The sequence below is a fragment of the Trachypithecus francoisi genome, unplaced genomic scaffold, assembly GCF_009764315.1.
Source record: "Trachypithecus francoisi isolate TF-2019V2 unplaced genomic scaffold, Tfra_2.0 Lachesis_group14, whole genome shotgun sequence".
NCBI classification, from domain to species: Eukaryota; Metazoa; Chordata; class Mammalia; order Primates; family Cercopithecidae; genus Trachypithecus; species Trachypithecus francoisi.
Window position 1 is genome coordinate 47,899,212 of NW_022681459.1, and position 23,533 is coordinate 47,922,744.

At 46.4% G+C, this 23,533-nt stretch overlaps 1 protein-coding gene across 3 annotated transcripts in view; it reads left to right on the forward strand.

Moving 5' to 3' along the window:
* Positions 1-23,533, forward strand: part of ZNRF3 (zinc and ring finger 3) — a 178,196-nt gene that overhangs the window by 141,667 nt on the left and 12,996 nt on the right. For all 3 annotated transcript variants that reach the window (XM_033233113.1, XM_033233116.1, XM_033233114.1), the window contains exons 3-5: positions 21,114-21,188; positions 21,917-22,048; positions 23,393-23,503. In XM_033233113.1, the coding sequence (XP_033089004.1) occupies positions 21,114-21,188; positions 21,917-22,048; positions 23,393-23,503 (318 nt within the window). The remainder of the gene's footprint in view (positions 1-21,113; positions 21,189-21,916; positions 22,049-23,392; positions 23,504-23,533) is intronic.

A 23,533-nucleotide genomic window follows, 5' to 3' on the forward strand; every position in this document is an offset into this window, starting at 1 on the left:
ACATATCTGTCGCTCCCCCCAAATTCCCTCAATTCCCCTTTAAAATCCCTTTCCTGGCTTCCCTGCCAAACCCCAGGCAACTACTGATCTGCTTTCTCCTACTGTAGACCAGTTTGCATTTTATAGAATTTTATACAAATGGAATCATTGCAGCATGTACTGCTTATTCTGGCTTCTTTGACGCAGCATAATTATTTTGAGATACATTCATGTGGATTGTGCATATCAGTAGTTCATTCCTTTTATTACTTTTTAAATAAGAAAAGAGAACGCTGTTTTTTTTACTCTGAACTTGGGCCAGGACGATTGAAGTTACCTACAAATTGTACATTAACCAACTAATGGCAGTGAAGAGTTAATCTGTAACTTCATCTGTTAGCTGTTAACGTGACCCCCAAACCTAACCTCCTCTTGATTGTCAGATCCTGATCCCAGACACACTTTCTCTTAAGGCTAAAACTGAAGTAGGACTGGAGACTTGGGGAGCCTGGTATTTCTGAGTCTTGGTTGATCCCTGCCCATCACTGGATCTTGGTGTAGCATGTTCTCATGATAGTGTGAGGACAGGCTTAGGTATGTGACTGTGTGACCAGCAGTACTCTGTTAAACACCCTGACTTTAAATTACTTCGTGAAGTTTCAGATGGGGGGGGAGCCCACAACCCTGACTGTAGTCAGCTGTCCGTCTCGTAAGTTTGAGTTGAGTCCTAATCCTCTTAGAAGCAAACTCGGTAGGTTGGAGAATTTATTGTTGTTACAGAGGTACTCACTTTAAAATGTATTAAGTGAACTCAATTGGTATATTTGAAAATATTTTAATTTACCCTTCTTTTCAAGATTCCATCTTCCTTATAAGCTACCATACACTTGCCTGCTAGCAGGTCCTTTATAGTCAGCTTCCCTGTAACAAATGAGTTTTTTGATTATAAATTTATGGAGTACAAATATAATTTGGTTACATGGGTATATTGCATAGTGGAAACGTCAGGGCTTTTAGTGTAGCCATTACCTGAATTATATATATTGTGCCCATTAAGTAATTTCTCATCCTCCACTCCCCCCCCCCACCTCCGACAAATTGGTTTTTAAAAAATTCTTTCCTTGGCCCCGTGCAGTGGCTCACGTCTGTAATCCCAGCACTTTGGGAGGCCGAGGTGGGCGGATCACGAGGTCAGGAGATCAAGACCATCCTGGCTAACTCGGTGAAACCCTGTCTCTACTAAAAATACAAAAAATTAGCTGGGCGTGGTGGCGGGCGCCTGTATTCCCAGCTACTCGGGAGGCTGAGGCAGGAGAATGGCATGAACCCGGGAGGCAGAGCTTGCAGTGAGCCGAGATCGCGCCACTGCACTCCAGCCTAGGCAACAGAACGAGACTCTGTCTCAAAAAAAATTCTTTCCTTAAATGCTTGGCTTCAAATCTCCTGGTATAGGAATTCTGTAATTCTGACAAAAATTGCTTTAAATAATACAAAAATGTCTCTGTGTTTACTAATAGATCCTGATTAAATATATTTTAAAGTTATTATTGAAAAACTAACATTGGAGTCAACAAAAAAAATCTTCAATATTATAAAACCTAACGGACTCTACAGAAGTGGGGGCAGGGTTAACAGGAAGCAGTTGGCTCTGATGGAACACCCTTTCCCACTGCCAGCACACTCTGACCTCAGGAAACTCATGCCTCCTTTGCAAATCTTGGACATGGGACTAGGTGCACTTTCATCCCACTCCAGGACTGAGGGACACTTGATTCAGATGGACCATAGTCAAGGACCCTGTTGCCTAAGAGACCCTCTTTGCCCAAGAGACCCTCTTGGCCCCCCGGCATGAGGACTGCAGTGACTTTCAAGTGACTCCCAGGAGTGGAGAAGCAGGCTGCTTCCCTTGCATGGGATACAGTAACTCCCAGGCATGGAGCAGCAGGCTCAGTTCCCTATGGTGGGCTACATTAGCTCCCACGAATGGAGAAGCAGGCTCAGTCTCTCCTAGGGTGTGCTGCATTGTCTCCCAGGAAGGGATAACGAGGCTAAGTCTCCTCTAGTGCACCACATTGGCTCCTAGGGCCAGGAGAAGCAGAATCAGTCATTTATTCCATGTAGGGCCGTCTGGCCAGAACTCTTCCCTCCAAAGGGAGTGGTTTGTGGTCCCTCTTCTGAATTTTCCTCACCAATCTTTCCAAATTCCTAGCCACCTGGTAGGTATGCAGTTTGATTTGTTTAGCCTCAAAATGCCAGCCAGTTCCCCATGCCTGCCTGATAGCTGGGTGCCTCTTGAGCCAGTGTTGGCATATTCTACAATTACCTACTTATTTGTGGGGGTTACATAGTGCTTGTAGTTACAGCTCTCTCCACTTACCCACAAACCAGACTGCCAAACTCCTGGATCATAAAACAAAGCGTAAGCACCCTGGATCATGACCCAGCTCTTTTCCTGTTCTTCTTTTGAGACTTTCCTAACAGGAAAGGCTCTGGGTAATTGATAGAGATTATCCCTGATTCCCTTAATGTAACCTTTTTACTCTTTCCTTTTCCTGGGATTAAGCTGTTCTTTTGCAAGAAGTCCTTTTCTTAATGACAGTCATTCACCTATTATTGACCAAAGGAAGCCATCCGGCCCAACTCCACCTTTCTGTGGTTCAGAGTCCCTCGAGTCTCTTTCATTATAATGACTTTTAAAGGCATTAACTGTTTTTTTTTTCTTTCAATTTTCTGCACTGTTAAAGGCTGTCAAACTATACTTTAATCTGCCTTCCTGAAACAATAATTGCCCCTGTATTTGTTGGTGAATATGAGTGTTAATATTGAGTAGATGCTTTAATATTTGCTGAGGGTTCCCAGGCAGCATGCAGTGCTACTGAGGTTTGCTGTTCACAGGATAACAAGTTGATATAAAGTGGAGACACATAGGCCCAGTCAGCAGTGCCTTTCTACCCCCTTTCTTCTTGCAGTCCTGTGATACTCCTCTCCTTCAGGGCACTTACCTCTGGCTGTGCATGTAGGGTCCTAGTATAACTACTGGAACTCCATGAGAAGAGGCACTAGATCTTTTAGGACTAGATTCTTTTGGCATATGATTGTACCTTCATGGTATATACTCAATAAGCATTTGTTAAATTAATGAATATTTTGCCTGGAAGCACATAGCCACAGGAACTGGGCCTTGGAGTAGGGATTAGTGAACCCCTTCCAGAAAAAAATAAAATTTCAGGTAGTGACCCAAAAATGTCAGTAAACCATAGTGACTGCTTAGATGCTGTGTTCCAGAAACTAAACTGTGGACATGCCAGCTGCCACCAACAGAAAGGGTAATCACTAAGTAGTTGTGAAGTTTATACGATGGCCATGTGAGTGGATGATAATACCCAACCATGCAACCCTATGCTCCTTTTTTTTTTTTTTTTTGAGACAGAATCTCGCTCTGTCGCTCAGGCTGGAGTGCAGTGGAGCCATCTTCGCTCACTGCAACCTTCACCTCCCGCGTTCAAGAGATTCTCCTGCCTCAGCCTCCTGAATAGCTGGGATTACAGGTGCCCACCACCACGCCCGGCTAATTTTTGTATTTTTAGTAGAGATGGGGTTTCACCATCTTGGCCAGGCTGATCTCGAACTCCTGACCTCAAGTGGTCAACCTGCCTCGGCCTCCCAAAGTGCTGGGATTACAGACTTGAGCCACCGTACCCGGTCTCTATGCCAGCTTTTGCTAACCTCTCCCCTTCATGCTACTTGGTGTGTCTGCTGCCTCCACCAGCACCTTTGATATCCAGCTGCTGGCTGGCTTTCTCTTCCTCTTCATTCTGGCAGCTTGGCCTCCATGAAGTCTTTCCTGATATGGTATACATCACTCCTGTCCAGGCTCCTCCATTGCAGAACTGTATTGAGCATCCTTCAAAATAATCCCACTCAATTAAACTCTTAATCCATTTCTTTTCCTTGTTGGTCTAGTTCCTTTTTTTTTTTTTTTTTTTTTTTTTTGAGGCGGAGTCTTGCTCTGTCACCCAGCCTGGAATACAAGGGCATGATCTCAGTTCACTGCAGCGTCTGCCTCCCGGGTTCAAGTGATTTTCCTGCCTCAGCCTCCCGAGTAGCTGGGATTACAGGTGCAGGTCAACATGCCCGGCTAATGTTTTTGTATTTTTAGTAGAGACGGGGTTTCACCATATTGGCCAGGCTGGTCTCGAACTCCTGACCTCAGGTGATCTGCCTGCCTCAGCCTCCCAAAGTGTTGGGATTACAGGCATGAGCCACCGCGCCCAGCCTCTAGTTCCATTTATTTAATGTAGTGCATTGCAAGTCCCTCACTGCTTTCCTGCAGGGCATTGATGGGATTGTGAACATAGGACGAAAAGTAGTATTAATGATTATTGTTGCACCCTGGATGCGTGGTAGGGATGCTTGGGAGCACCTTTATTCTCCAGCTGGCATTAGCTTTTGGACTGAGGAAGGCTAGCTTGATGACTCTGCCACTTCTCCTTCCCCCTCCATCATCAGTACCATTGTGATGACTATTATTGAGTACCAGGACTGGAATGCATTTGGGAGAAATAAAAGCATAGATTTGACACAATCTTCATTCTGTTAGCCTATAGAAAGGTGATTATAGCCCTTGTTATTTGAATTAGACCCGAAAATATTGGACATGTTAGGGTCTAATTCAATATAGGATATTCTGCTTTTAACTTACGTTTTATAGCTTAACTCATGACTGCTATGGCCAATATCCCTTCTCCACACCCCCAGATCCCCTCACTAAAATTGCTTCTAGTGGCAGAGCTGTCACCACTTATCACAGAGAAGTGGATATTAGTTGGGCAGTTGACATACAAGTTCTGTGACTTGGTTAGCTCAGTTCAGAGTATGTTTGAGGGCTGGCTTCAAGAAAGCATGTGTTTCTTTTTCTTTGTTTCTTTCTTTTTTTTTTTTGAGATGGAGTCTCGCTCTGTTGCCCAGGCTGGGTGCAGTGGCACAATCTCGGCTCACAGCAAGCTCTGCCTCCCGAGTTCACGCCATTCTCCTACCTCAACCTCTCGAGTATCTGGGACTACAGGCACCCGCCACCACGCCCAGCTAATTTTTTGTGTTTTTAGTAGAAACCGGGTTTCACCATGTTAGCCAGGATGGTCTCGATCTCCTGACCTCGTGATCTGCCCGCCTCAATAGGACTTAAACCTGAAAATGGTGTCCTTGAGATTCTCGTCTTTGTCTATTTTTATCCTGTTATCACAGAAGACCCATCTAGAACTTGCATTCCATTGCTCTCTCCTACTCAAGGCAGAGGCTCCTATGTAAGATCCTGGAACTCCTGTGGCATAGAAGCCAAAGACCTGGACCCAAAAGTCAGGAGGATTTCTGCCACAAACCCCAAAAGCTTGCCCCGTATAAATGGTTGCTCTTGTGCCCATGGCCATGTCCCCCCAGCATTTTCGTGCCTGCTGGGTTCCAGGTACCAGGCCAAGACCTGATGACCAGAGCATGCCTGTGATCATTGTTGTTTGGAGGCTTTTGATTGTGAGCGACCCAGACTTCTGCTTTGGGGGTATCTTTCCCCAGTCATCACAAAAAGCTCAATTGTTTATTGCCTTGAAGACACATTTTCTCTTTAACAAGCGCTTTCCTTAAGTCTGAGGTAGAGTAGCATAAGTGGGTTTCTTAAAAACCAGAAATGCAGCTGAGAAAGGAATTGGACCATTCTAGGAGGGAAAGAACAAGGGCTTAATGAGTTAGGTTAAGAAGCACATTCCCAGCTCACCATCTCTCCCTCTCTTACCTCCTTAGCATCTTGGTCTGTGGTTACCCATCTTGGCTGCACCTAAGAGTTGGCCTGAGGAGCTTTCAAACCTACAAAGGCTAGATCTACCTCCAGCCTAGTTCCCATCAGTCAGTCTCCAGGGAGGAGTCTGCCCCTTTATTTTTTTATTTTATTTTATTGTTATTTATTTATTATTTATTTATTTATTTATTTTTGAGACAAAGTCTTGTTCTTGTCCCCCAGGCTGGAGTGCAATGGTGCAATCTTGGCTCACTGCAACCTCCGCCTCCCGGGTTCAAGCGATTCTCCTGTCTCAGCCTCCCAAGTAGTTGGGATTACAGGCACCTGCTACCACACCCAGCTAATTTTTGTATTTTTAGTAGAGACAAGGTTTCACTATGTTGGCCAGGCTGGTCTTGAACTCCTGACCTCAGGTGATCTGCCTGCCTCGGCCTCCCAAAGTGCTGGGATTACAAGCGTGAGCCACTGTGCCTGGCCCCCTCTATTTTTTAATAAGCTCCCCCAGGCATTCTAATATACCACTGGGCTGATAGCCACTGACCACCCTCTGCCAGACTCATGCCACGGCATCATTTCTTGGCCTAAACTGGGACGTCCAGGCATGTATATGAAGTGTAGCATGGTCATGTCAACTTCCAGAAGCCTTCAGGAGATAGTTTCAATGTCATCCCCATTATGCAGATGAAATAAAACAGAAAATTCATCACATGCTCACAGTCACAGAGCTCTGTAGGTGAGCTAGAATTTCAGTCTTTCTTCCTGCTCTTCCACTATGGCAGTGCTAAAAACAGCCTGTGTTGGCCAGCCTGGCTTTGGTAAGGTGTCATCAAACTGACTGCACCCAGATAAGAATAGCATGACTAAGGGGGGTCATGTAACTGCCCTTCTCTAGAGAAAGGGATTTGATTCTGTAGCTGTTATAAAATGATTTTGGTTTAAGGTGAAGAGATAGTGAAACTTTTCTTAAACTCTGCTAATACAAAATCACATAAAAGGAGTCAATACCATAGGGTACACAGGGGACCATTTTGAAACAACTTAGATCCTTAAGAAGAATAGGCCGGGCGCGGTGGCTCATGCCTGTAATCCCAGCACTTTGGGAGGCCGAGGCGGGCGGATCACAAGGTCAGGAGATCGAGACCACGGTGAAACCCCATCCCTACTAAACATACCAAAAAATTAGCCAGGCGCTGTGGCGGGCGCCTGTAGTCCCAGCTAGTCCGGACGCTGAGGCAGGAGAATGGCGTGAACCCGGGAGGTGGAGCTTGCAGTGAGCCGAGATGGCGCCACTGCACTCCAGCCTGGGGGACAGAGCGAGACTCCATCTCAAAAATAAATAAATAAATAAATAAAAGATGAAAGGTACAGTGTTTGTGAGCTTTGCATTGGCTACAATGGCAGTGAATATAACCCCTTTGGATGAAATAGTCTTTGACTAAATAGACCTGAGTTTTTAAGCAGGTAACCCTGTACAAAAGTAAGGAAATGTTCCACCCTGCCGCCTCCCAGGGAGGGCCAGATGTGATGCGATGAGTGTGATAGGCAGCAAGGGGAGAAAAAAATGCCTCCTTATGTTGACTACATGAGCTGCATGACATTTGTAAAAGGAAATTTCAAGAGGAGGGAGACCAGGTGGGTTAGGATAAGAGGTATCTGGAATTTCCTTGTGTTACCAGGAAATATAATACTTACATAAGCTATTAATGGAATGTTTGGAGGTTCAGCATTCATGTTGATATATGTGCACATATCTCCATTACACTTGATTTTAGAACCCCCTGGGACAATGTGAGTATTTCTCTGGCCTGGGATTATGGAGAGAGGCTTAGGTCAAATGTCAGCTCTCCACTTTGTGGCTGAGTATCCATGGGTAAGTTATATAACCTTTGAGCCTCCAGCTGTAAAATGGGGATCAACACTACCTCCCTTGCGGAGTTGCTCTGCAGATTCAGTACCATTTGAAAGCACTTGGTGCCTTGCCTGGCACATTAATAGGTACTTTCCTTACTTTCCCTCTTGGAGTCTCAGTACTGCTCTGTGACCAAGCAGGGGGGACCATGTTTTAAGGCCCCTCTTTTAAACCTTCTGGCCACAGGGTGAGGAGTCCAAGGGGAAGCCCCCATCCAAACCATTCCCAGCATCCCTAAACTCCCCTAAGAAGACTTTGTGTTGGCTTCCAGCCCTTACAGACCTCTCTTCTAGGACCATCCTCCTGGAGGCACAGTGCACTGGCAGCATGCCCCACTTCCCAAGGATGTAGACACAGCTTGGCCTCCAAGCCTGGGGTGTTCACCTGCCTGTGTACAACCCCCTCAAAGTGCAGTGTGGACCGGGGTCAGCTGTCTCCACATTGACATGCTCTGGCAAGGAGATCCAAGGAGTTAGAAAGCTCACCTGGAACCTATGTTTCAAGTTCTTATGAAGGTACATATGTCAAGATAGAAGAGTAAGATCTATTTTATTTACTAGTTTGTAAGCCCTTGTCCCCTGTCCCACAAATGTTAGAAGCAAGCCTGCTTCTAGCCTGCAAAAATGCTTTCATCTGAATTACTTTCCTCTTCATAAAAATAAGAAAATAGTGTAATCAAAATAATTTTCTGCCTTCTCAATAAGTTTACCACCTGATTCAGCAATTTTCTAACACCTTCCTTTGCCTTATTGTAAGTATTCCCAGAGCGTGCTGGTTAGATGACCTCTGGGTCTACACCAGTCCAACTGAATCAGGAGAGGAGCTCCAGAATGTGCATTGGACAGTCATGCCAGAGGCCGTGTGCGATTTTAGGTTAGATCAGTGGTTCTCTGCACTACCTGAATTTTAAAATAACTGCGAAACTTCTAAAAAAATATTGCTGCTGGGGTTTTATCCACATAGATCAAATCATCTCTAGGGGTAGGTCCTGGGCACGAGTTTTGTTTTGTTTTGTTTTGTTTTAATCTCCCCAGTTGCCTCCTCAGTGAGCGAAGGTTGAGAAGCACAGCTGCGCCTGTGAGGAACTCAGCCTTCAGAAAGAGCCTGCGCGCCGCCTCTCATCCTCCAGAGAGGCTGTAGGGTGTCCAGACTTTGCAGGCACTGTTGTTCCTCGTTAAGCCTGATGCTGCCACCTAATTAACACTTGTTTATATTAATTAGTTGCCATATGCATTGAAGGGGGGTGGTCCTTTTTGAAGTTCCTAGTTGCTGACTATATAAGATTTGGCCTGAAGTGGGACTTCTGGAAACTCAACCAAGATAACGGCTTCCAGGTTCTTCCAAAAGCTTATCTTCCAGGCATGGACAGGTAATTAAACAACCCCACTGCAGTTTTTTCCGTAACATCTTTCACCCCACAGTATCGATGGAACAGAACAGCATCGATGGAACAGGAGGGTGTGCACAGGCTTTCCTGGGTTTTTGGTGCTCCTTGTCAGGTGTTAAAACAAAGAGGATCATTGTGTTTCTTGGAACTGGTCTAAACGTCTATGTTTAAGATTAAGATCTAGGGAAATGCATTTCTGTTTGACACCCACTAGTTTCTGATTGTGAAAAGGGTACCAACCTGTGCAATGGCGCCGCGACCCGGCCACGGACTCCAGCCTCTTCAGTCGGGTACCTTTAATTAGGAGAAATTAAGTGGAGCTGCTACATATTTTGAGAATAAGTAACACTATTTAAACTTAGGCAGCCTTAACCACTAACTTAACCGCTGAATTCTCGCTGCTACATGTCTCCTAAATAGATCAGCATAATCTTAACTAGGACTTAAAATGCATCATCTTCGTTCCGGAACTCAGAACCTGCAGCCGACGGGAGCCTTTGGAGGCTTAATGACCTTAATTATGGCGAGAAATATCTTCTCCCGGTGGGGAGGGGCGCGGCCGGTGGCGAGGAGGGCACTTTCCCGGGTCGGAGAAGGCCGGTTGGCAGCCCGCCCCGAAAGTCCCGGCCCGCTGGATTGGGGGTTCGGGGGTGGGGGGAAACATAGAGAAGCAGGGCTGGTGGAGGGGAGGAGGGGCCCTGCGCCGCGGTGCAGGAGGGGTGGGAGTGGGGAAGAGGAGGGCTCCTGGCGTGGGGAGGAGCCGTGGGAGGGGGGATGTTGGCCGCAGGGCCTCGGAGTTCTGAGTTGTGTTTGTGGCTTCAGCACTTTGATCTCCTGCCAGGGAAACCTGGAAGGTCAGGCCGGGCTGCAGCCAAGCCCTGGAGCGAGGAGCCGGCGGGTGGAGCTGGCAGCACTGCGCCACCCACCCTCATCTCCCAACCTCCTAGGCAGTGAAGCCCGCCTGGCCGCCCTGGCCTCTCGCCCCTGCTCCTGCTGCTCTTTACCTTCTGTGTGTTGGTCCCCTGTAGACCGTAGATTAAGGGGCTCCAAGTCTTGAAAGTAAGCTAGCCAAATACCCTGCAAGTTTGGCTTAGTAAAATCATGTATGTTGTATATACTTTAAAAGAAACCGGATTTTTTTTTTAAGCTGTGTGAGTCCCTTTCCTCCACCCTTCTCATCCCCACCCTAGTAGAAATTACCCTAGAGCCGCAGGTGATTTCCCCCTGATGGTTTGTGAGTGTTAGGGTCTAGTTGGCCTCCCCACTTCTACCACCACCACCCCCCTTCCTGGCACGAGGATTTTCTCACCAGTTACCCATGTGCTCTGGTGTGTGACCTCATTTCCTATGGAATGAAAAGTTTCTGTCGGAAAACAGGGCCCTTGGTGAGGCAGGCCTTGGGAGCCCCCTTGCCCAGCGAGAATGTCCTGTGTCATGCAGTGACTCATGCTTCAGAGAACAGCAACTGACCAGAATGTTCAAGAGCCTGGTGCCTGGGTGGTCACTACTAAGTGAAGAACTCGAGGAGGAGGAAAGGAAAAAGTGAGGAGTGAGGATTTAAAATCCACTTAGTGGCCTCCAGAGGGAGGGGCATAACAGAACTCAAAGAGCCTGGGCTCTCTGGACTGGGGTAGGACCCGCCAAGAGGGACCTCTGGGCGTCAGGCGTGGCCAGTCCCTAGGACCGGCTGGGTGTTCTCCATCGTGTTAACCGCCCTTTCCCCCTCCCTGACCACAGGAGCAGGCCTGGTGGCGGCAACAGAAACAGGGCTGGTTCCTGCCGCCCTGCATTTCAGTAGTGACGCGTTCCAGGCTCTGGCTTTAGATGGCTGTATCTCTCAAGCCTTCAAACCTATGCTTAGGTCTCTTGTTACCCCAAATTAGGGCACCATTGAGTTGGGGATTTTGAAGCTGTGGTAGAATTTGCCACCAGTTCACTCAGAGAGCCAAGGCAACAGAGCTTCGTACCAGGTGGAGAAAGTAGCCAAACCTGCACTTTCCTGGGGTTGGGCCCCTGTGTGGTGTGGCCATATTTCTCTACAGGTTCAGGATGAACTCCATCAGTCTTTCAGGCTGAAGGAAAGTCAAGGCCCCCTAGTGATAATGGGAGGATGCTGTAAAAATTCACATGCAGCCTGTTCTTGTGGACATGGCCAAGGGTAGTCATCTGGCCAGCTTTCTTTTGGTAAAGGTACTAAGGGAGGCTCCCATTCCTGCAGAATGGAAGAAACAAACACTGCAAGTGGCTGGGCTTGTTTTCAGAGAGCTTCGATATCCAGAGATGAGCACCCAGGGGCTGGGGCCTGATACAGATCCACAACAAGGCCAAGCCACTTTTAGTGCCTGGGGTCACGGTTGACCAGAGGAGACACGATGCCTGCATTCGAACTGACAACCAGTAAAAAGGCTGTCAGGAAATGCAACAGCAAAAGATGGCACCAGTAATAAGAAACCGAATCCTGAGAATCTAAAGTACGAAGAATATTATGTTCCAAGAAGATTTGTTAGAGAACAGACCTTTCTCAAAAGTCAAAGGGAGGAGACAGGTGGCCTAGAGTGAGCTGCAGTCAGTGCTTTCAGTTGCAGGGCCATGGTGTTTGATGCTAACCCCTAGGGCAAAAACTGATCTTTTAGGTTAATCAACAAACATTTCTTGGCCATTTACCCTGTGCCAGGCCTTTTGCCAGGTTCTGGGAATTCAGCAGGAAAGAAGTCTGACACACTGGCTGCCCTTTAGTGAAGGAGGCATTTTAAGTAAACAATGACAGTGTGACGCCATAAGTGCCACAGTGGCAGAGCACAGCGTAAGACCACTGGGCACCGCAGCCTGAGGGAATAATACCTGAACAGAAAGAGAGAAGCAGTAAAGATGAACCCTCTGTGTGAAGGGGGTAATGTGCTCCTCATGGTTGGTTTCCTGTTACCCTAAATGAGGCCACCATTGAGTTTGGGATTTTGAAGAGAACTAAAAGAAGCTCAGTCTAGGCCGGATGTGGTGGCTCAGGCCTGTAATCCCAGCACTTTGGGAGGCCAAGGAGGGTGGATCACCTGAGGCCAGGAGTTCGAGACCAGCCTGGCCAACATGGTGAAACCCTGTCTCTACTTAGGAAAGAAAAAATTAGCCAGGCACGATGGTGCACACCTGTAATCCCAACTACCCGGCAGGCTGAGGCAGGAGAATCGCTTGAACCCAGGAGGTGGAGGCTGCAGTGAGCTAAGATCGTGCCACTGGACTCCAACATGGGCAAGAGTGAGACTCCATCTCAAAAAAAAAAAAAAAAAAAAGCTCAATCTAGTTCAACTTAGAGTTTGAGTGGTGTGTTCAGAAATAATAAGCAGGAGGAGGTCACATCTTGCTCTAAGAGCAGCACAGTCATTGGAGAAGGGTGGTGCAGGTCAGATCCATGATTGAGAATGGTCCCTCTGCTACTGCATGGAGATCGTGTTGGGGAGGGGGCAGGGGCGTGCAAGGTGGGCTGGGCTCAGGAGCCCCCAGAGGAGAATGTTGTTGAGACTCATGTGAGAAATCTGGTGTCCTGGCCAGGGTGGCAGCAGTGGGGATGAATAAACGATGGAGAATCAGCAAAATTTGGTACGCCATTGGGCATAGGTGAAAAGGCAAAGGGCTGCAGTTTTGACTCGGCCCCATGGGTGAAGGAATGGGGGAGATGGGGTACCTCCTTGAGGAGGGAACCCAGTTTGTAGGGAAGTAAGGATTATATGAAGAGCAGGCCCATGGCAAGACCCAAGGAGCAGAGTCCTAAAGCCTGCTCCATGGAGTTGCTGCAAACAGGCTTTGTGTCCAAAAAAGTTTGGGATGCTGGGTAAAATAGGAGCCTCTCACATATTAATGATGTATTTGTCAGGGATAGCTCTGGAATATGCAGCATTTCTCAAAGGACACTGACCAGGAAAATCATTCCCTTAGATGCACTTTGGGAAAGGCTACTATAGAGATATGAGGCAAGTGAAGCCATGTTCTTAATTTCTTACCCATTTGCCCTTGGAACTAAATGTACATGCTCTTCCTTAGGACTCTCCTGGGCTCTTCAGAGAGGGATCTACCACCACCATGGGCAGGATGTGTCCTTGGTGAGGACAGGAGTCTGTGACCATGCTTGCTGCCTGCTGCTGTATGAGTCCCCAGGGTCTAGGACACACAGTAACCAGTTAATAACTACCATAGAACAACTAAATTAATATATGGCTAATACAAATAGAATTTGACTGTGTTAATTTGAGTATCAACCATGCCCAGGGCAGTCTGCTTTGTTAGGCTTTTTTTTTTTTTTTTAAGACACACGGAGTCTTGCTATATTGGCCAGGCTAGTCTCAAACTCCTGGCCTCAAGTGATCCTCCCACCTCAGCCTCCCAAAGTGTTGGGATTACAGGCATGAGCCACCACGCCTAGCCATGTTAGGCTTTATGGGGCATACCAGTGTGGTCAGTAAGGTCTACCTCCTGGCTCCTGGGAATTCCTGTTAATCTCCAAGGGTATGCCTGGCACCCAAGCAAGGCCTTTATGTATAGGACATCGACACCCTTTGACTCAGCAGGACCACTCATGGCTATTTTAAGGATCGTTGCCTCCAGAATATGAGTACAAGGATATGAATACAACACTGTTTATAACAGAGAAAATGTAGAAATCTGCTATATGCCTCTCAGGGAGATGGTCATTAAAGGAGCTCTGAATAACCATACAATGTAATGATATGTGTAGCTGGTAAGAAAAATGAACATTTTCCCATATCAGTGCATATAAATATTGTTGAGTAAATTGTTGAGTTAAGGGGGGAATAGAGTACAGAACAGTGTATGTCCAATATGTCCAATGTATTTATTTTTAACAATTTTTTTTTTTTTTTTTTTTTTGAGACGGAGTCTTGCTCTGTTGCCCAGGCTGGAGTGCAGTGGCCGGATCTTGGCTCACTGCAAGCTCCGCCTCCCGGGCTCCCGCCGTTCTCCTGCCTCAGCCTGCCGAGTAGCTGGGACTACAGGTGCCGCCACCTCGCCCGGCTAGTGTTTTTGTTTTTTTTTTAGTAGAGACAGGGTTTCACCGGGTTAGTCAGGATGGTCTCGATCTCCTGACCTCGTGATCCACCCGTCTCGGCCTCCCAAAGTGCTGGGATTACAGGCTTGAGCCACCGCGCCCGGCCTATTTTTAACAAAATTTTTAACAGCTGGGGTCTATGTTGCCCAGGCTGGCCTCAAGCTCCTGGGCTCAAGTGATCCTCCCTCCTCAGCCTCCCAAATAGTTGGGTTATAGGTACTCATCCAGCATATTTTTAACTACATTTTGGTGTGTGTGTGTCTGTAACACATATGCATTTTATTCTTGCCAATATATGGGTTTAAAAAACATTGGAGCCGGGCGCGGTGGCTCAAGCCTGTAATCCCAGCATTTTGGGAGGCCCAGACGGGCGGATCACGAGGTCAGGAGATCGAGACCATCCTGTCTAACACGGTGAAACCCCCTCTCTACTAAAAAATACAAAAAACTAGCCGGGCGAGGTGGCGGCGCCTGTAGTCCCAGCTACTCGGGAGGCTGAGGCAGGAGAATGGTGTGAACCCGGGAGGCAGAGCTTGCAGTGAGCGGAGATCCCGCCACTGCACTCCAGCCTGGGCGACAGAGCGAGACTCCGTCTAAAAAAAAAAACAAAACAAAACATTGGAGGATATAAACCACACCATTATATTAAAATGCTGGGATATAGGGAGTAACAGATGAGTTACTTTTTGCTTTCAATAGCTGAGTTATTTTAAATTGTTCACCTCATACACATATTACCCTTATAAATAGCAAAAACTCTAAAGATGATCGTATTTTCAGGGAAAATGTATTACAGAAGTAGTAAACAACAGAAGAGAAACCCTAAGATATTAGAGCTCAGAGAGAGGTATCTTACCTGTCCTTTGGCTGAGGAGAAGCACCATTGGTTTTATGGAAAAGGTTGCACAGGAATTTGACCTTGAAGGATTAGTAATATTCGTATTAATATGATCAGCTCATTATAGTTCACTCTAAAGTGTCTGTCTGCATGTGAAGTATCATCTAGAGAGTTACCCTCAAACTGACTTCTTTCTCCCTTCCACCCAGCTCATCAGCAGGCCACCTAACCCAGAAATTAAATCTGTTGACAAATTTGCCTGTATTGTCTGTGCCAATCTAGCTATCTTGTCATTTATGCAGGTAAATAAGAGTTGGGTGGGTATATAAGGAGGGACATTAAAATTTGATATGGATTTTATTGAGATTATTCATAATCTTTATATTCTTTGGCACAGGGGCCTATGTCCTCTGAAAACTAGGAATGGAAACCAATATTTATTCAATGTAGTATTAATTATAATTTTAAAAACTGGAACAACCCAAATATCAGAAATACATGTGTAGCATATAAGAAAAAAATATCACAGCCATTTAAAATATTTACAAAGAATTTTTAATAACTTAGAAGCTTATGATAAAGAAGCCAGAAGGCAAAATTGTATTCAGTAGAGGCAAAAAAGTCCGTTTGGGGCTCCCGTATGTCTGCAACTTCCTGTAAGAGGTTGAAGACATATCTTCATATTAGCGCTAACAGTCCAACTTCCTTGGTTCTCTTATGGTCAGGAATGCGAGACAAATGAGATTTTTAGTCATCTTTTGGGTTATTTTCTATTAAAACTGTATTCTGTCAAAGTTTTCCTGCAATAAATGGTAGGCACTAGGGATACCACATCCAAGAGCTTGACAGAGGAACAGGTAAACAGGTGAAAGTGGAATCTGTGTCCCAAAGACTCCAGGGGATAGGTATGGGGGTAGGTCCAAGCCCCGTACCAAGTCTGGGTATAACTACACACACTGGGGAGAATGCCAGATCCATTCCTGAGTGGAATTCCTGGTAAGTGGCGGGCTCTAGGCTTCACGTTTTGCCACCCACAAAGTGGTTATGGGACAATTCTCATCATAATTGGTACATTTGCACTGGGACATTCTAGACTCAATCTTACTAATAAAAGCACTTCCTTATGAGAAAACCACATCACATTCAGAGTCAGGGAGCACTTTCTTTTTACCAGTAATAACCTGAGTATGGTACCAGGCAGGCTTGCTTTCATTTATAATAAACATTTATTGAATAACCATGGGAGTGGTAAGTGCCAACCGCAGTACAGCCCTGTCTTCTAGAGGCTGGAATTTTGTACTTTGCAAATGTATTTTAAGGGTGCAAGTGTTTGCTCTTTTGCTACTTGTCTCAATGACTACAGACATTGTCTAGTCTCAGGTCCAGCAGCCCTGGGAAGGTAAATAAAGGACCATGGCAACTTTATATTCAGCACTGTGCTCTGGGTTTCCAGTCACTTGCTGGCTGGTGCCAACCTGCCCTGGCCTGAGCAAGGATGGAAGTAGCAAACGTGATGAAGAATGTGAAGATACCCTTGTGGGTGAGGAAGAAGGAAGGACACACAGAGGGCAGCAAGACAAGGCCTTTGGCTGCTTCTGGGAGGCCTTGCCAAAACTTCCCACCTGTGTTCTGCGGTCACACCTTTCTCTTAATCTTGCACTCCAGGCTGTGCACAGTTTAGGGATAACGGCCCTCTCCAGCTACAGCCCAGTTTACCAGTGACTTTCATCCAACCATATCCACCAGGCTGCATCCCATCCTTTCTTTGAAAGGCCCCCAGCTTCAGAGTTTTGCACGTTAAGTATGTGACTTAAAGATCCTAAAGATAGGATTTCTGGTGGTCACAAGACTGTGAACTCCTAACTAGGGTCTAGGTTTGTTTTGAAATAATATTCTGGTCTACACTTGAGTAAGTAAAATGGTGAATGATCTATGAGAGTGATTGGTTCAAGGAATGTGCCTCATCAATTTTTAAACTGAAAATATGGGCAAGGGGCAGAGAATGACCAAGTAGTGTTCTGTTTTTTTTTTTTTTTAAGACAGGGTCTTGCCCTGTTGCCCAGGCTGGAGTGCAGTGACACAATCATGGCTCACTATACCTTCAACCTCCTGGGCTCAAGCAGTCCACCTCAGCCTCCTGAGTAGCTGGGACTACAGGTGAACGCCACCATGCCTGGCTAGTTTTTAACTTTTTTGTGGAGACGGTCTTGCTATATTGCCCAGGCTAGTCTTGAACTCCTGGCTTCAAGCAATCCTCCTGCCTCAGCCTCCAAAAGTGCTGAGATTACAGGCATGAGCCACTGTACCTGGCCTGTATTTTTTTAAATTTCCTTTCCGAACAGTATAATAAAGGTGTCTTCTTCTCAATATGGGTTATTCGTAGCCTATTTTAAATCCTAAGCTGGCTTCTGACAGGCAAATTCCCAATAGGGTCTTAGCTTGGCTTCTCTCCTGTCCAGTCCTGGTATGTGCAGGAAGTACAAACTTATTTTAATAGTAGTTTACATTAAATGTAATTTTAAAAGTAGATCACCTGTGTGAATGAAGCATTTTCTCAAACAAGATATGTGTCCTTAGATCCCATATATTAGCCTGGTTGTATTGGAAGTCAAGCTGTACATAGAATTTAAGCACCATGTATATAGAGAGAGAAAGAGACAGGTTCAAAACCCTGGGCTCAAGTGATACTCCCGCCTCAGCCTCCTGAGTAGCTGGGATTACAGGCCCGTGCAACTACAACCAGCTGCCTTATTATTGACCTGCCCTCTTTGCTGTAAAAACCAGGAAACATATCACCATGTCTGAGATTTTGTGAAAAATGTATTTTATGTCTCTCAAATGGATCATGCTTCATCCGGAACCTCTGAGTCCTTGAGACCTCCACATTCTGGGCGGAGCAGGGAAGCCTGAACTTTAAGAAGGCCATGTGGCTAAATGACTTCCCTGAGGCATGTCTCTCCTGGGAAGGCATTCCCTACCCCAGATCCTGCAGCCTTTCATCCCGAGGCCATTAGACTCTCCAGGTGCACCCGCATCAAAGTGCAGGTACCGCACCTCGCTCCTCATCTGGACTTATCTGAATTGCACATTCCCCGAGGGTGCTGTTTGATGTGCTTGATTGTGGAATGAAAGCCAAATAAAGGAATGAGAGGGCCTGTTTATTTCCTCATTTTTAGTGCTTTTCCTCAGGGCCCTTCTATGTCTGGAGAAGGAATTTATGAAAAAGCCTGGGATACCACCTAAGCGGAAAACACCAGCATCTACTTACAATTATATTAACTCTGGCATCCATGAGCTGTTGGCCTCAGGCAAAGTAGTCTGTGTCCCTAAAGAACTCTGTGGATAGCCAGCATGGTTGTCCATGGCTCATGCCTGTAATCTCAGCACTTTGGGAGGCCGGAATGGGAGGATCACTTGAGCCCAGGAGCTCAAGACCAACCTGGGCAACATAGTGAGACCTTGTCTCTACAAAAAAAAAATTAGCCTGGCATGGTAGCATGCACCTGCAATCCCAGCTACTCAGGAGGCTGAGGCAGGAGGATCATTCCAACCCAGGAGTTTCAGGCAGCAGTGAGCTGTGATTGCACCACTCCAGCGCAGGTCACAGAGTGAAAGCCCATCTCTGATAGATAGAAAGATAGATAGCTCTATGGTGGAGGAAAGTGACGCCACCCTGGCCTCACACTTTCTCAGCTGTGTCATCAGCTGTGTCAGCATCCTCTTTTCCTGGAGGAGGGTGACAGGGCCAGTGCAGTTCTGAGTTGCTCTGATAGCCCACTGCTTCTCAGTTGAGTGGCCAAGGCTGGGAATTTAGAAAGGACCCTAGTCATAATAACATAGGCGGCCTCCCCACACCCACCCCCCCTTTTTTTTGAGACAGAGTCTCACTCACTCTCGCCCAGGCTGGAGTGCCGTGGCATGATCTCCGCTTACTGCAACCTCCGCCTCCCAGGCTCAAGCGATTCTCCTGCCTCAGCCTCCTGGAGTACAAGCACATGCCACCACATCCAGCTGATTTTTTGCATTTTTAGTAGAGACAGGCTTTCACCATGTTGGCCAGGCTGGTCTGGAACTCCTGACCTCAGGTGACCCACCAGCCTCAGCCTCCCAGAGTGTTGGAATTACAGGCATAAGCCACCATGCCCAGCCATCCCCCACCGCCTTTTTATTTTTAACAGATGGGGAAACTGAGGCTGAGGCTGAAAGCGATTGAGTGACTTGTCCACTGTTAGCAGCATGCCAGTGGCAGAGGCAGGAATAGCTCCCAGCATTCATTCCTGACTCCTAGCCTAGCAATCTGGTGATGAAACAGGGTATGGTGAACAATGCATTGAGACTTTCAGTGCATTGAATCTCCATTCAAAAAGAAAGGGTCCCATGCAAGACAAGGACAGATTGTCCAGGGTGCCAGAACTTCTTGAACTGCCAAGGAACTTGCAGTATACTGAAGATTTTACTGAAGTTGTTTTTGGTACTGTTTGGTGCTAAATACAAGGAATTGGTTTGTTGTAAAAGCTATAGGGTGAGACTGCCCTCTAGTGGCCCAGTGGAGCCATTGGTCTAGCTGTGTTCCGGGCAATGTTGCTTTCTCACGCCACGTCAATGTAGTGATTATTCCTATGGAAAGGAATTTCAATTTTATTCTTTCTCAAGCACTGTGGCCAATATTAACTCTATTGATCTCTAAGCACTAGCCATCATTTGCCCATCTTATAGAAGGCTGGTTTTGCCTTCTATACATACACACATTGGAAGTGTCTTACTTCCCTAACAAGATTCAGGCTCCTAAAAGCCAGGGTATGCATGTATGTATGTATGTATGTATTTTGTGAAGACAGGGTCTTGCTCTGTCACTCAGGCTAGAATGAAGTGGTCCAATCACAACTCAATCTCTACCTCTTGGGCTCAATCAAACCTCCTGCCTCAGCCTCCTGAGTAGCTGAGACTATAGGCATGCCCTGCCACACCCAGCTAATTTTTCTGTTATTTTTTAGATATGGGGTCTTGCTATGTTGCCTAGACTGGTCTCGAACTCCAGCCAGGCTATATCTTAAGTCTTGTTTTTCCACAGCTTCTACCTTGCTGTCACCTTAGCTGGACATGGAATTAGAAGGTTCTTTGGGATGGAAAGGAGTCCTTCCCCCACCTCCCCCAGAAAGAATGCCATCACTTCTCATTTGTTCCTAAAACATTCTAATCTCATCTCTCTGATCAGTAGTTCCCCAAATGGTTGAATCATCTGAATCCCCCAGAAAGCATACACAACTCAGTTTCCTGGGCCTGACTCCAGCCCTGCTCAGTCAGTCTCTGTGGTTTGAGCCAGGAAATCTGCTTTACAAACTTCCCAAGTGGCTTTTGATGTGTAGCCAGGTCTGGCAGCCAACTGCTTCAAAACCCCATTTACAATTATTTTTCACAGCTCCCACCACCAACAGTGTCTCCAGAGGTCTTCAGCTTGTGTCACTTATTAAAATTAACCATTTTGAGACTCATTCAGAAATACTCAACATATTCTTCTAACTGGGTGACATGGGAAGGAAAAAGGAACCACATGAGATGGACCAAAGGCATTTGCTTTGGTTGCTAGTGACTCTGAAACAGGAAATACTGAAATCAGTACCTCTGTACTGACCGGGCAGGTTGTTAATGTGTAGGTCGTTTTCAGTATTTGGGCTGGATAGGAAGACAAAAGTTTGTTAAGTAATCAATTATATATTTTCCCCTATTATAAGTCATCTGACCTCACAATTACTATACAAGGTAGGTGAAATTGTCCTCTTTAAAAAAAAAAGTTTTTTAATTGACAGATAATAATTGTACATATTCGTGGGGTACATAGTGATATTTCAGAACATACAAGGTATAGTGATCAGATCAGGGTAATTAGTATATCCATTATCTCAAACATTTCTCACTTCTTTGAATTGGGAATATCCTCCTCCTAGCTATTTGAAACTATGTATTATTGTTAACTCTAGTTATCGGTCCCCTTCTTTATAGATGGGAAAATTGAGGGTTAGGAAAGTGAGGTAACGTCCCTGATGTCACATAAGTTGGTAACTGTCAGATTCTGCATTTGATTACAGGCCTGAATGCCAAGGCCAGCTTTGGAAAGGTAAGAGGACCAGAGGGCCAACCTGCTCTTTTTTACTCTGGCAGGCCAAGCGAGCGGTACAGCGGGGAGCTACTGCAGTCATCTTTGATGTGTCTGAAAACCCAGAAGCTATTGACCAGGTAAACTCTTCAGGCCATGCCAACACTGCAGCCTCCCTGAGAAAGGCACTTCCTTTAGTGAGCTTGGCTTGTCCCGGTTATGTCACCCTCATCTCAGGGCGTTTGCTCTTGTCTTCTGAAGTCAGATGTCCATGTTTGGACATAATCCCCAAGGGAGGTGTACTGGGCGAGGTTAAGAGCCAGGGAATTGGGGCACAGGAGGCATTTTCTCTTTTTTCCCCCCAAGACAGAGTCTTGCTCTGTCGCTAGGCTGGAGTGCACTGGCACGATCTCAGCTCACTGCAATCTCCACCACCTGGGTTAAAATGATTCTCCTGCCTCAGCCTCCCAAGTATCTGGGAATATAGGCATGCGCCACCGTGCCTGGCTAATTTTTGTATTTTTAGTAGAGATGGGGTTTCACCATGTTGGCCAGGCTGGTCTTGAACTCTTGACCTTGTGATCCATCTGCCTCGGCCTCCCAAAGTGCTGGGATTACAGGCGTGAGCCACTGCGCCGGGCTCATGGGGCATTTTCTAAGACCTTTCTGGCCCTTCTACTTGCCCAGTCCATCCCAAAACAAGCGTTATTCTCAGCCTTGCTGTTTTGGGAACTCCAAGGCTGTAATGTTGGAAGAGCTGGAGGATTCCAGACAGGTATTCAATGTTCCTTCCCTCCAGCCTTTCTTTCTCTCTACTGTGTCTTAAAGTAAGCACACCTTTTAACCAGAGCCCTGTCTTCTTCCTTAGCTGAACCAGGGCTCGGAAGACCCGCTCAAGAGGCCGGTGGTGTATGTGAAGGGTGCAGATGCCATTAAGCTGATGAACATCGTCAACAAGCAGAAAGTGGCTCGAGCAAGGATCCAGCACCGCCCTCCTCGAGTGAGCCTCCACACCGTTTGGCACAGGCTCAGGGCCTTTTCTGCTACTACCTGTCCCTTTATTTCCCTTGGCCTTTCATTCCTATCTCTCTAAAATGCTGGCAACCCCAGGTTCCTGCAGGCTTAGATCACCTACTGGACTCAAGGCCAGGGAGAAATGATACTCGTGTTCCTTTATAGCGAATTTGAAAAATCCTGCCAGAAATAGATACCTTTGTGCTAAGATGTCTCTGGCCTCTTCCACCTGGCATTCCCTCTTGGCAATCTCTCATGGTTTTCTTTCCATCCCATCTCCCTCTGAAAGGCAAACTGAGGAGGATTGAAGGGATGGGGCACCTAGCACCTGCCTTCCTGTGTCTTCCTTCTTCCATCTGACTTAGACACTAGAAAAAAGGCTTGTATTTCTTTCTTCCTATAGAGTAGATTACCTTATTGAAATTCCCCAAGTTAATTTAAGTCTGGAAAAGTTAGCTTTCAACTGGGATTGAGTTCAATGGCTAATGAATAGCATCTGCATCTCTTAAGTATGTGGAAGAGACACTACTGGCCACTAACTCTTAACCGGCCTCTTCTGCTCAAACCTCAAGCTGAAGAATTCCAGGAACCTTGGGCTGGTGCCCTATATTGGTGTTATTTCCCCCTCACAAATATTGGGACATTCACAGTGTAGGATGATTCTTTCCCATGCACAACATAGCCGGATACATGCAGCTTCCACTTTGCAAAGCTCTATTCCCACTGGCCAAATGGAGGTCCCAGATAAGGTGGCTGCGAGGTTTTAGGAGGCAGTGAGGAAAAGGTAAGAACTAAAAGTAGAGGGAGTTTGCTGAACTGACTTGCTGGCTTCTTTTTAAAGGGAAAAAAAAAGCGCTTTGGTAAATATGACTCATTGTAGTGGAAGCTGATATTTGTGGAAGCAGCATACAATTTTCTGAGTTGTTGTAAACCATTAATTATATGGTTAGTAATCACTGTTCCCTCAAAACATGACACTCACTCTTTTGTCCTATAAATGTGATTATTTGTGTTTATTTGGAAGGGCCTTTCTTACCAGTTACAGCCAACTTTGCAGTATTCCACGGGGAGCCAGGCTTTACCAACAGAGTCCCCTTGGCTCTTGAGGGACCTGCTGAGATCGCCACAGGCATCCCCCCGGGCCACACCGAAGGCACTGCTTGGGCCTAGGGAGCACACCATGTACATGTGAGCAGAACCCCAGGAGTTGCCTGCAAATTGAGGGGAAACTCATCCCAGTCACCCCTTATCCTGACCAAGCCAAGATAGCCCATGTGCCGATTACCAGGCTGCAGAGTCTGTGACTCACTGTGTCTGTGTTCCATTCCAGCAACCCACTGAATACTTTGACATGGGGATTTTCCTGGCTTTCTTCGTCGTGGTCTCCTTGGTCTGCCTCATCCTCCTTGTCAAAATCAAGCTGAAGCAGCGACGCAGTCAGGTAGGGCCTCTGTGTAACCCATGAGCAGTA